This window comes from Gossypium arboreum, chromosome 5 (assembly GCF_025698485.1).
Source record: "Gossypium arboreum isolate Shixiya-1 chromosome 5, ASM2569848v2, whole genome shotgun sequence".
Taxonomy (NCBI): domain Eukaryota; kingdom Viridiplantae; phylum Streptophyta; class Magnoliopsida; order Malvales; family Malvaceae; genus Gossypium; species Gossypium arboreum.
Window position 1 is genome coordinate 25,766,897 of NC_069074.1, and position 14,333 is coordinate 25,781,229.

General features: G+C 33.7%; 2 protein-coding genes across 2 annotated transcripts; both read right to left on the minus strand.

Annotated features, from left to right (window-relative positions):
* Positions 1-10,891: 10,891 nt before the first annotated feature.
* Positions 10,892-13,085, minus strand: LOC128279281 (putative receptor protein kinase ZmPK1). Its single transcript, XM_053027642.1, has 2 exons — positions 13,021-13,085; positions 10,892-11,984 (listed from the first exon to the last, which is right to left on the minus strand). The coding sequence occupies exon 2, from the start codon at positions 11,954-11,956 to the stop codon at positions 11,030-11,032; it is 927 nt and encodes a 308-aa protein (XP_052883602.1). The 5' UTR covers positions 11,957-11,984; positions 13,021-13,085; the 3' UTR covers positions 10,892-11,029.
* Positions 11,957-13,417, minus strand: LOC108450730 (putative receptor protein kinase ZmPK1; the record flags this gene model as incomplete). Its single annotated transcript, XM_017748480.2, has 1 exon — positions 11,957-13,417. A coding segment is annotated over exon 1 (1,461 nt), but the record flags the coding sequence as incomplete, so codon positions are not given.
* Positions 13,418-14,333: the final 916 nt, after the last annotated feature.

The window sequence follows — 14,333 nt, forward strand, 5'->3', positions numbered from 1 at the left end:
CATTACCAGAGTTTACCGAATTAATTTTTCATTATTACGAGTTAAATACTATTCATTTATCGAAACATGTCATGACGTCCCTTAGATGGGCCTCCGAAGCCCAAAACATACATCGAGACTAAACCGGGATTAAATTGAAACCATAAGAAATTTTTTACAAAATCTCAAAGTTTTTTTTTTAACTCAATATAACCCCTTTATAAATATCTAACATTTCCTGCAATTTTAAACCGAGACCAATCTAAACCAACCAATCCATTTCAACATATTTTCAAGATAGATTCAAGCATATCTATAAGATAACCTCATCACATACCAAAACTAAGATTTGTTAGCCATACCAATGGCTAACCTTACATTCATTTCACATTAACATTTACTTTATTAGCTTATACATGCCATTGATTTCCAAAATAAAGTTTCTCTATATACTGAAATCTTGAGGTTGATAGTGTGATGTATCTCCGACCGAATCCGACCTCTGAGCTCTTAACACTACAAAACAGAGGAAAAGGAAACAGGATAAGCACTTTGTGCTTAGTAAACTCATGTAACAAGAATTATACTTACCTAATTACAATGCAATAAACATTCATACATCCATTCAATGCATTATTACCATAACATGCACAAACTCAACATTCAAGTTAGTCCAATAATTTCCATATATCAATAATATATACCATGATTGATTTGCTCATCAATACCATGATTTCCATTCTCTTGTTATTTTTCCATATTTATCCCGTTGAATTTCTCGGAATTTCGATGGATTTTCAGGTGTACACTTTAGTGTACAAATTCGGATCCATCAAGTCATATTCATGTGCGTTGATAATACTCTAGAACGACATATTTTATGTGCTAATTGCATGTTTATTTTGAGTATGACCCTACTAATTTGAACTATTTATGGTCTTTTATCTTTCAGGGACTAAATTAGAGACAAAAGGAAATTTAAGGGTAAAAAGTGCAAATTTGAAGATACAATGGGCCAACATGCGACATAAGGAAAAAGATGGTGCCAAAAATGTAAGTATGGAAGACATAAGGGCAAAAGTGCAAAAAAAGAGATTTTATAGCACAAGACTCTATTTAATGTTTAATTATATTAGGATAATTATTAAGGATTATTGTTTAGATTTAATTTTAGGATTTATCTTCATTTATCTTTAATTATCTTTAATTATCTTTATTTATTTGTATTTATCTTTTAGAATTTAATTAAGAATAGGCTAGGTTTCTTAGTACTATAAATAGGGGATGAAATGACACAAATTTTGTCCATCTTTTGCTGTAACACTCTCTCCACCATAAATTTAGTCTTTTTGTTCTTTTCATATTTCAATAAAAAATTCTATTTCCATTATTTTTATTTGTTTTTCCTCAAAAAATCATGAGCCATTAAATCTATCTAGCCGAAGGTTGTCAAAATTCCCCAAAAAGGGTTCATGAGGCTTAGGATCTGTACTTAGCCTTCTAGATGAATATTCATCGCTTCTCCGCATTACGGGGCTGACGTTTCTGTCCATGTCCCTTCAAAGGTGATCTTTTCAACGTGTGTAAAGGCAACCGCTTTGTATGTTTTGGGAAGGTTGCGCAGTCGGTTCGTTAGCTTACTGCGTCAAAGGTTGGCGAGCCCAATAGACAAAATGGCTTGGGATTCGCCATTAAAAAGTAATGATCTAGCATAAGATAATCCCACATAAGCGATTGTTGGCTAGAGTCAGGTTTCGCTAAATTGTAAGTCTAAATTCTTGTAGTTAGTGGTCGTAGACGTCCTCTTCTACTATAACTGGCTTATTTTGTTTGAGAATGATCACCTAAAAGCCAATGATTGAACCTAAGACGGATCGAGATAACCAGAGGCTAGAATCTTTCTATAAGAACACCTTTTCCTCAACTTTATTTATTTCAATTATTTTTAATTTTCGAAATCTCAATCAAAACTTTTAACTCTGTTTTTATTTTATTTTTTTAGATCAAAACTTTTAATTGAGTTTTTTTTTATTTCTTTTCCAGGTATGCAGGTTTTCTTGGGCACGATTCTGACTAAGATTCCAAGAAACAAGCAATTGTGTAAATCTGGTTCCTGAGGATTTGACCTTACTTCCCTTATACTATTATTTTTTATTTTTAATATTTTATAAGAATAAGATATTTTTTGTGCTCTCAACGACCGCATCAAATTTTGGCGCTGTTACCGGTGATCAGTAATACTAATATTTTTTTTTTGTTTCTTATGACCAGATCTGCTCTAGGTACTCTTGCGTTTGATTTGAAAATAGAGAAGACTGCGAGAGCCAATCGCAAGGAGACAAAGTTACGGAAAAAGCAGTTAGGAGTGGTTGGGACTCAGAGTAACCCACCACCAGAAATCGAAATCGATGACGAAGTAAAGTCTAGGGTTAATGAAAACCCTACTCAAACATTTGAAAGTGAAAAAGTAGCAGTTGATTCCCTAGAAGAAGTGCTTAACGCTAGGGTTAACGAAAACCCGAATCTAGCACATCAACTAATGGCTCAAACAATTAGACAACTGGTCGAAGCTCCTGCAGAACAACTGCCATTGTGCATTGCGTATCTTGCTATGGATATTGATTTTGAATTAAAGTCAGGCTTAATCCAGCTACTACCAACTTTTCGTAGGTTGCAAACGAGAATCCCCACAAACATCTGAAAGAGTTCTATTTGGTTTGCCTTAGTATAAAACCTTAAGGGGTAACTGAGGATCAAATTAAACTACGTGTTTCCTTTTTCCCTAGCAGATTCAGCTAGGAAATAACTATTTTATTTACCTCTTGGATCTATTACAACTTGGGCTGATCTTTCTCGTTTATTTTTCAACAGGTTTTTTCCAGCATCACAAGCAGCAGAGTTAAGAAGGGAGATAGTTGGAATAAGGAAAAAAGAAACAGAGTCTCCTTACGACTACTGGGAGCGATTTAAGAAGCTGTGTGCGAGCTACCCACAACACGGTATAACGGAACAATCTTTTTTCCAATATTTTTATGAAAGCTTAGAACTCATAAAGATGAACATGGTAGATGCCGCGAGTAGAGGAGCGTTGGTCAACATGACTCCCCAACAAGCAAGGGACTTGATATCCATAATGGCTGTAAATACTCAGTAATTTCGAGCCAATCCTGAGCCCCCTAGAAGAGTTCACCAACTAAGTAATTTGACATTAGAAGATAAAGTTGATAGACTTGCTAATATTTTGAATTCTCTTATTGTAAAAAAGCAAAATCAACCCGGCTATGCGGAATCTGTGCTACACTTGAACATACAACGGATGCATGCCCTAGTCTGTATGATGATACTATGGCTCATTTGGATGTTGTGGGAAACTTTCCTAGAGCACTACAAAGGCGATATGACCTCTATGCTAATACCTATAACCCAGGATGGAGGGACCATCCTAACTTGAGTTATGGGGCCAACCCACGGTATAATCAGCTATACCAAAATTAGTTTCCATAACAGCCACGAGATTCAGATACTTCTCTAGAAACTATGGTCAAGAAATTAGTAGCTAATGTCTTTGATTTCCAACAGCAAACTCTTAATTTCTAAAAAGAAACGAAGGCATCTATAAGAGAATTAACCATATCAATTGAGAAATTGAACTATCAAGGAAAGCTGTCGTCACAAACAGAACTTAATCCAAGACAACGCGCAAATACAATGACGTTGTGAAGTGGAAAGGTACTGGAACCAATTCCTAATAGAAATCTCAGCCAAGATTTCGCCCAAGAAAAGCCCGAGAATGATGAACAGTTTCGAATGAAACCTCTATTGCCTAAAATTCAACCTCTATTTCTAGGAAGGTTATACCAGTGTCGTAAAGGTAAAGAGGACAAGGAGATTCTCGAAACATTCAGAAATGTCGAGATTAACATACCACTGTTGGATGCAATCAAACAAATTTCGCGATATGCCAAGTTTCTTAAAGAGCTCTGCACCAACAAGCAAAAATTAACATGTAATGAAAGGGTAAACGCTGATAAGAATGTATCCACAGTGTTATAGTGGAAGATGCCAGCGAAATGCAAAGATAAGGACACGTTCGTAATACCATGCAAAATAGAGCACTTGGGAATAAAAAAGGCTATGTGTGATTTAAGGGCCTCCATAAATGTCATGCTTTTTTCTATTTATAAATCACTGAACGCGGATGTTTTGACGAAAATAGGTGTTATCATACAGTTGGCAGACAGGTCTGTTGTGCATCCCGAAGGAGTCCTCGAGGACGTATTAGTGAAAGTTAACGAACTTATTTTCCCTACAGATTTTTATGTAATAAAAATGGAAGAGGATAAAGCTCCCCGGGTCTTTAGACATATTGTTAGGGCGACCTTTCCTTAATACTGCAAATACTAAGATTGACGTGCGTAGCGAAACTCTCACGATGAAGTTTGAATGAGAGATCGTGAAGTTTAATGTTTATGATGTTATTAGTCACACAAGCGAAATCGTGAACATAAACCCTGTCGACATAATTGACTCATTAGTAGAAAAACTTTTGAGTCATCTTATAAAGATAAATCTAAAATAATGTTTGATAATTTTTCTATTAATAAATTGTTGGCTCGTATGGATACTAAACTTTTACCTTCTGTTATACAGGCACCAGATTTGAAATTATAATCACTTCCTGAGCATTTCAAACACACATTTTTGAAGAATAATGAAACCATTGCCGATTTAAAAGAGATTAACCCCTTTGACAATCACACATTAGATTTTCTTTAAGGAAAACACGAAGCCAAGGCGAGAGGCGCAAATACGGTTGAATCTGAATATGGTGGATGTAGTAAAAAAAAAGAGAATTTCCAAGCTTATACAGACAAAAAAATTCAGCTAGAATAGCCCCAATACTAGTTGAGGCGTCAAGCTAGCGACGTTAAACAAGCGCTTGTTGAGAGGCAACCAAATTTTTTTTTTTTATTTTATTATTACTCTTTCTTTTTATTATTATTTTATTATTTTATTTTTTGGATATTAATAAATTTCTTTTCTTCTATCTAGATAAACCGACATAAAAAAAACTCAAGAATTGACATATTTTAACAAACAGCCTTTATCCTATCCTTATTCCAATCAGGAATAGTGCGTCCCTGTCCCATGACTACCTAAAACCTGCCTCCAAAAACTCAGCCTGCAGCTAAACAACCATCCTATACACCCCCAAACCCTAACAATTTATCCCATTTATCACACAAACCCTTACCAGCAGCTACACCTTCTTCCTTACCCCATCCACCATTGATTTTTCAAGCGCCATGGTAAGGATCCGCAGCTGAGCTCCCGCCGAACCACCCTTCGCCATCAACAACCGCTTCTCGGTGCCCCAACACGTCAACTTAGCCAACGAACGCCTTCCCCTCCTTCCTCTCCTCTATGCGATGCCGAACCTTCTCCTCCTTTTAGCTATGCATGAACGACAGTGACTACATGGAGAGTTTTCCTAAAATTTTTTTTTCTTTCAAATATTTGTTTTCCTTTTTCTTTCACATTGAGGACAATGTGTTTAAAGTAGGGGGAGGCATTCTTCATTATTTCTGTCATTTATCTACTATTTTTAGTGTTTTGTTGCTGTTGCTGCTACCTTATGCTCATTTCTGCCCACATTTAATTTTTTAGAATATTCTGCCTCTTTTCATGCCCAAGATTTTTACCAAGAATTGCTCACTGTTTAACCTACAAGCATGATTTTTGTCTTCTGATAAAACTATGATTTTGCTATAATTGATTTCATCTCCACTATTTTTTATTTATATTATGTTAAAATAATTATGATTAATAGAGTTAACCCTATTTTGCTTTTAGTAAATTTGATTAAGTCTAAATGAAAAGAGGACACTTAATATAATCGCATGTTTAAAATATGTTCATGACTATTAAGGTGACAGCTGAAACTTATTTTTGACACTTGATTGTTGCTCCTAAGTCCTCCAAAATTAAAATTTCATTTAATAATAATGTTTCTGTGGTTATGAGTGCAACCTAAGACGTGTCTAGCTAAGTAACAGGGGTAGGGTGCTTGGGTTGTCATCCTATTTCACGTCAAAAGGTTGTGTGACGTGTTAGGTAAAACTCGGCTAACCAGAATTAATTTTTAAGAATGTGTTGGGCTGAGTGACCGGGGTGAGGTGCTTGGCTGTCATCTCTCTTCGCGTTAAAAGGTTCGATATGTTCTTAAGAAAAATAAAAATTAGGAGTATGTTGGGCTGAGTAACCAGGGTGGGGTGCTTGACTGTCATCTCTCTTCGCGTCAAAAGATTCAATATATTCTTAAGCAACAATAAATAAATTAATTAATTAATTTAAAATTTTAAAAAAATAAATAGAAAAAAATATGTATTAATAAAATGTGGGGACTAGAGGTAGAAATAAATAGGGTGTCTTGATAGGTTTGATAAATTACCTAATTCTCATGAAATAATCCAAATCGATCTTCATTTTTGTGTGTGTTAATTTGAATATTTTTTCAATTTTACTTAAAACAAGCTAAGGGTTCTCTTTATTTTTCATATGCATTTTGACTAATTTTTATAAAACTTTGGAGTGATACTTCTTTCATGGCAATTTCTAAACTTCACATTGGATAGGAACCATACTTGAGGGCAAGCATGAGCTTAGTAGGGAGAATTTGATAATACTTTAGAACGACATATTTTTATGTGTTAATTGCATGTTTATTTTGAGTATGGCCCTACTAATTTGAGCTATTTATGGTCTTTTATCTTTCAGGGACTAAATTGGAGGTAAAAGGAAATTTAATGGCAAAAAGTGCAAATTTGAAAATACAATGGGCCAACATGCGACATAGGGAAAAAGGTGGTGCCAAAAATGCAAGTATGGAACATAAGGGCAAAAGTGCAAAAGAAGAGATTTTATAGTACAAGACTCTATTTAATGTTTAATTATATTAGGATAATTATTAAGAATTATTATTTAGATTTAATTTTAGGATTTATTTTCATTTATCTTTAATTATATTTAATTATCTTTATTTATTTGTATTTATCTTTTAGAATTTAATTAGGAATAGGCTAGGTTTCTTAGTACTATAAATAGGGGATGAAGTGACACAAATGTCGTCCATCTTTTGCTGTAACACTCTCTTAGTCTTTTTGTTCTTTCTATATTTCAATAAAAAATTCTATGTCCATTATTTTTATTTGTTTTTCCCCATTGAGAAGTAATGATTTAGCATAAGATAATCTCACAGAAGGGATTGTTGGCTAGAGTCATGTTTCGCTAATTTGTAGTCTAAATTCTTGGAGCTAGTGGTCATAGGCGTCCTATTCCACTATAACTGGCTTATTTTGTTTGAGAAGGATCACCTAAAAGTTGAGAATTGAATCTAAGGCGGATCGAGACAACCGGAGGCTGGAATCTCTCCATAAGAACACCTTTTCCTCAACTTTATTTATTTCTATTATTTTTAATTTTCGAAATCTCAATCAAAACTTTTAATTCTGTTTTTATTTTATTTTTCTAGATCAAAACTTTTAATTTTGTTTTTTTTTTTATTTCTTTTCCAGGTACGCAGGTTTTCTTGGGCACGATTCTGACTAGGATTCCGAGGATAAGCAATTGTGCAAATCCGGTCCCTGAGGATTTGACCCTACTTCCCTTATACTATTATTTTTTATTTTCAATATTTTATAAGGATAGGATATTTTTGATGCTCTCCACGACCGCATCATGCGCGCATTTCTATTTCAGAGAGAACAGTCCAGGCTAAATCCCCTGTAATATAAACTCATAGAGTATTGTCGGGATTACTAGTTCAGGCTAAATCCCCTACAACGACAATTACTCTAATGAGCTTGGATCTGAATTACCAGTCCAGGAAAAATTCAGACCCTAATTCGGATTACCCATCTGGGCTAAATCCATTTTACACATATTTTTCGGGAGGGCTATATCAGGATAGGATCACCGGTCCGAGCTAGATCTTTTTTACTATCAATTCCTTTTCAGAGATCCATCGAATTTTCCTTTCATTCAGGATTTCTTCCCCTTTTTATCAAATATATCAATGTTTTATCAATTTTCATAAAATGAACATTCAAATCATATTCACATTAATAACATACATTTAAAGCATTTAAGAATATAATTCAAGTTACACGAACTTACCTCGATACTTGTTCGTATATAAAAATTTACCGATCCCCGAACTTTTTCTTTTCCTCAATCTAGCTTTGTATTTGAATTTTCCTGATCTAAATAAATAAATTTAATCATCAATTTAATACATTTCATATTCATATGTAACATTCTCTATATTTCCATTATTATTTATAGTTCATTCAAATCTATCTACTTGAGTCATAGTCACTAAATTATTTATATCTCAAGCTACAAAATTCCAAATTAAAAACCACTTGATGTTTCTGAAACTAGACTCAAATACCTTTCTATCATAAAATTTTCAGAATTTTTGGTACAGCCAATAAGTATAGTAAAATCTTCAAACTTACCCCTGTTCAGCTATCTAACAGCTTCGACCTTTCTTTACTAAAAATTAATTATCTCTTAGTAAAAAATTTTGGATGATGTTTCCGTTTGTTTTTATTGAAAATAGACTCATTAATAATTTATACATGTAAATTTCAACCATAATTATTTTTTTACAATTTTTTATGATTTTACAAATTCAGAACAGGGAATCCGAATTCATTCCGACCTTGACTCACAAAATTTATTATATATCATGATTTACAATTCCATTTCTTATACCGTTTCTTCTATGAGAAACTAGACTCAATAAGATTTAATTCCATATTTTGTTTATCCTTTAATTCGATATCCATAATTTATGGTGATTTTTCAAATTTAGTCTACTGCTGCTGTCCAAAACTGTTTTAGTGCAAGATATTTATTACCATTTTCCCCTAAGCTTTTAATAAATGATAATTTCGTCCCTACTTGATTAACCTCTCAATTGAGATGATCTTTCTCAATTAACACTTTATTCTATCACTTCAAACTACATTATAATCTTTGGGAATCAGAATTTCAGCACTAGACTTTAATTCTAAACTTTTTTACAATTAGGTTTTAAAAATCAATTTCTATTGAAATTACCTAATAAAATCATCTCATAAACAAATTAAAACTTCAATTTCATGCTATTTCATCATAAGATTACAGAAATCAATGATGGTGACTTTCAATTTCATCCATGAAATCAAAAACTACTGAATTTAATAGTAGGACCTAGTTGTAAAAGTCTTAAAAACACAAAAAATTATAAGAAAGAGGCAAGAATTAACTCACTTGGTACAATAATTATAAAATAACAGCTTGAATAAACCCTTATGACCTTTTTTTATGATGATAATGATGAAAATATGAAGAGAATTCTAAATATTCCAATTTGGTCCCAATTTTATTTTAGTAAATTTTATTATTTTCCCATCTTGCCATTTTTTCATTAATTCTCCTGATTTTTCTCAGCTTATGCCACCCAAAATATCTTCTTTTGGGCTTATTTGCAAATTATTCCCTCCTCATTTAACAATTGAGCTATTTAATCCTTATAGTAACTTTTACACCCTTTTCGATTTAGTCCTTTTCACTTAATTACTATCCAAACGTAAAAATTTTCTAACGAAATTTTAATATCATATTACTAACATTTCATAAATATTTATAAAAATATTTTCGACTTATTTTTACGAGATTGAGGTCTCGATACCTTGTTTTTACCCAATTTTCTTCAATAATTTCTTTTTTTTTTATATAACCACTAAATTGGTAAAAAAAAAAATTCTATCGATATTTTCATACGATTTTTCTATCATATCAATATTCATGCAAAAAATTAAAATAAATTTCTCTTTAAATCGAATTTGTGGTTATGAAACAACTGTTCCGATAACCCTGAATTTAGGCCATTACAGTTTTTCCTAATCTTTTTAGTTCCAAGTTTAAATTTGTTCTAATTATTTTTATATATCTAACTATTGTAAGACATATGTAATAAATATTTTTTCTTATGTTATTATACAAGCAACCAAACAAGATATAAATGTTAATTTTAATTGAATTTAATGTTCACAAATTACTAACATAATTACCGACATAACATTATTTTACATTAACATGTTCTATATACAAATAACTACATTTATTCAATATAAAAATAAGTTGATGTATTTATTTTTATTTTTTTAAATATACATAACTGAATCAAAATCAAATGATATATATATATATTTGAACTGTAACTAAAGTTTTATGTGTGTAATTGCACTAAATTAAAGTTCATATATCAAGTTGTATATTAGACCAAAGTTCATATATAGTTTTGAAAATCAATTGAGACAATTTCACAAATCCAAAAATGTTAGATCTCGTATTTTCAAAAATGTTAAAATATGTTATTAGTCCTCATACTTTTATAGAATTTGAAATTTGGTCATTGTATTTTAAAAGTTAATATTTTATTCCTCCTACTTTTCAATTTAAAAATCCTATTCTAATCAATACTGTCGTTAGTAGTTTTTGTTAAAATTTGTTAATATATTTATTTTCCATCAATTATACAACATGTAGACAAAGCACTTAATCAACATGTTAAATTGATGATTTTAACAAAAAAAATATTTATGATATTAGTGATTGAGTTAAGATTTTAAATAAAAAATTACAAAACTTAATTTCTAACTTCTTTTTTTTATATAGAAAGTAAATCTCAAATTTTATAGCAACATATTTTAATCTTTCAAAAGTAATTGAAACTTTAACTGTAATAATTTTGCTTCTTATTTTCGAAAAACCACAGCTTCTTAAGTAGGTAGATATATGGAGTCGTCAAGGGATTTACCTGGGATGAGAACAGAATACATCAGTTTGAATAAAGTCATAATTTCACGTCAAAATAGAATCATTGAATAATAAACCAATCGACACTGAAAAAGAGGTAATATGTTGAAAGATTATTGAAAAGATGCTGAGGCCTATCTGTCAGGGTCTCCTGGCAGTCATGTTATTGCGTTGCTTAGCATCAATTTCGTCCCCTCACAAGCATTTGAACTACTTGGCTCATTGATGGTCTTCCATGTCTATCGGCTTCTGTACATTTGATTGCCACCTCCAGTAGATTTTCCAGTTCATTTCTGTCATAATCGTAGCCCATGGCAGGGTCCAGTACCTCTTCAACCCAACATGTTGCAGAAGCACCCATCTTCTTCCCTTTCACCCAAGTTTCTAATCTTTGGTGCCATTTCTCTCCATTGGTTCCAACAACAGGGACACCTACACTTGGGCTCTTCCCTGTCATCATTTCCAACAACACAATCCCATAGCTATATATGTCGACTTTGGCAGTGATGGGAAGATTGTAAACCCACTCAGGCGCCATGTAACCTCTTGTTCCTCTAATCTTGGAGAAGCCTGAACCTTTAGGACTGTCTTGATTCAGTAGTTTGGATAATCCAAAATCTGACACTTTAGGATGATAGTTGGAATCCAAGAGTATGTTGTGAGGCTTTACATCACAGTGCAGAACCCATTCCAAGCACTCTTCATGCAAATAAGCCAGGCCTTTGGCGGTGCCCACCGCAATATCCAACCTTCTCTTCCAATCAAGTGAATTAGACATGAGGTTATTTGCTAACGATCCATTTTCCATGTATTCATACACTAAAAGCCTATGCTTCCCCTCTGCACAGTATCCCCACATCTCAATCAAGTTCATGTGATTAAGCCTGCCGATTGTGCTCACTTCTGCGAGGAATTCATCCTCTCCTTGATGTGCTTCAATATTAAGTCGTTTAATGGCTGCAATTTGTTGATCCGGTAAAACTCCCTTGTAAACCACCCCACTTCCTCCCCGTCCAATCTCTTCATGAAAACCGCGTGTTGCCTTTTTCAACTCACTGTATGTGAATCTTTTGAATCCAGTTGCAGCCACAAGGTACCCTGATGTCATCGTCGATGCATCGGGACTTTCCCCTGTTCTGTACAAGAAAACGAACACCAGAAAGACGCACATCAACTCAAGCAATCCAATTATAGAAGCGCACCAAATCAAAATATTCAATGTTTCATATCCTGTTTTCTTAAGATAAAGTCTGTCTAATTGTCTTGTCTGCTTGTTGGAGCAATTTAATTTGAATTCCCGAACAGGTTTGTTGTTGTAAGGGAATGATTTGGGGAGTTTCAAGTAAAGGGTTCCACTGTAGCTATTGTAACGATGACCATTGCGCAATTCCCATTTTGAATAACAGCGATAGGCACCATCTTCTGGGAAATATCTATATTGAAAAGCTTTACAACATGAATCCAAGCAAACTCGGAGGCACTCCTGGAAGGTGTAATTCCGGAGGTTGTCGTAATGGTAGCCAAAAAAGTTAACATGACGAAGTTGAACAAAGTTGACATCATCATTACATGAAAGCTCAAATTCTGGTTCGCACCCATCGTTCCAATCCGCATGGTTTTTCATCTTGAACCCTGGGGGACAACCACACTTGGGACCCCAACCTGGATCATAGCTACATATACTATTTGGTCCACAGGCTCCATGAATCCTACAGGAGTTAGACATAGCTTGCCATGTCACAAACCAAACCCCCTGTTCTTCGAGACTGTATAATCTAAGGTTACCATCAAAATCAAGGGTTAATCTTCTCCAAGGTCCAATACCAAAATCAGTTGATCTGAACTCCATTTTGTCAGAAGATGTAAAATAGCCTGAAGAATCCAACACTGCGGTTCTGCTATAATTGTATCTAGTTCTACCTTGGTGGTAGTCCAAGATGGTTGAATCCGGCCAATAGATGCTGGATGTGTCGGAACCATTCAAGACAAGACGAAGAACATTATCATCGTCAAACAACAACCTGTATTTTCCTGAAGAATGGTTAGTTCGGCTTCGTGCTGATACTAGCCTTTTGTGTTGATTGAGGGGTTGTCCAGGGAGAAGCGTATCAGTTGGTGAATCAAAGCTTTGCCAAAGAGTAAGATTGTCTCGAGTTTGGAGAACGAGATTACCTGAATCAAGGAGATTCAACTGCGACCAAGAGCCATCTTTAACTGACTTATTGATCGTCCAGATTACGGGTTCGGCATCGGTTATGATGATTTCATTGGTTTCGAGTATGGACAGCTTTGATCGCTTTCCATTAACAGGCACATCCCGGTTTGCCATCCAAACTAGAGTGTGACTACCGTCATGGCAAGGCTTGGTGAACCAGATGGAGAAGCAATAAGCGTTTTGGCCGACGGGGTAAAAGCCAGCGGAGAACATGCCGTTAGACGATATCAAAACATCACCTGGATTCTCCACAGACAGAGACGAACCTTGGCTTAGATATGGAATGGCTGACGATGTTAACCCGAGGAACAGGAACAATATGATAAGCATGGATTTAAAACACTTGGTGGCCATGAATATTTCTTGGGCTGCAAAATTCATGTCATGGACCCAATATTCTCTTCACCAACTTCAGCTCTTTGCACCAATTTACCTGCATCTTCTCAACTTTACCATCGGGAAATCAACTTGTTTGTACCATTTCATTCTCTTCCAAATTCGATCACTAGCAGTGTTTCTTATCAATTCAAAGCCGCGTGTTTTAGGAAAGCTTGGTAGTTGCCCTTTGACATTTCTTGATAACTTTTTAGCTGTGGAAATTTCACATAATTTGTTGTAAAAACGTGAATGCAAGAACTTTCAAGTGTCATTAGTCAATGTCAGAATGTTTCTCATTTTTACGTTTGGTACTGACGATGTTATGTGTTGTTTTCCGGTATTTGGCACTTAAATTTATTTATTACCTTTTTAGAAAATAATACGTGAAATTGAGTGGAGACGAATAACCATACGCAACCACCCCTTTTCCATCCCCTTAAGACAAAGAGAATAGAAATCATCCTGACTTTTACACTTCCAAAAGTCTTCATGCACCATTCAAAATGTCTTGCAAAATTACCACGCCGACAGGTCTCTGCTATCTGTACCCATACTTCACTCAATTCTCAATTTAACTGGTTAAAATAATTTTGTTTATATATAAAATATATTATTTAATTAGAGGTAATCATTTGATCGAATCAAGTAAAAAGTTTTCGAGTTAATCGAGTTTAAAAATCTTATTTTATCATTCTAGTTCAATTTGACATTTTTTCGAATTGAGGCAAATTTAATGAAATTCGAGTCAAGTCGAATCGAATCGAGTTAAATTATTTGAGTTAAATTAAAAACTAAACATGCTAAATTAAAATATTGTTACAAATATAACTAATTCCATATTAGAGCACATAAATTTAAAATTATATATATTTGAAAACATTTTTCAAAGCAA

Coding starts and splice junctions, on each gene's coding strand:
- LOC128279281 (XM_053027642.1), bottom strand. CDS start 11,956: ATGACATCAGGGTACCTTGTGGCTGCAACTGGATTCAAAAGATTCACA.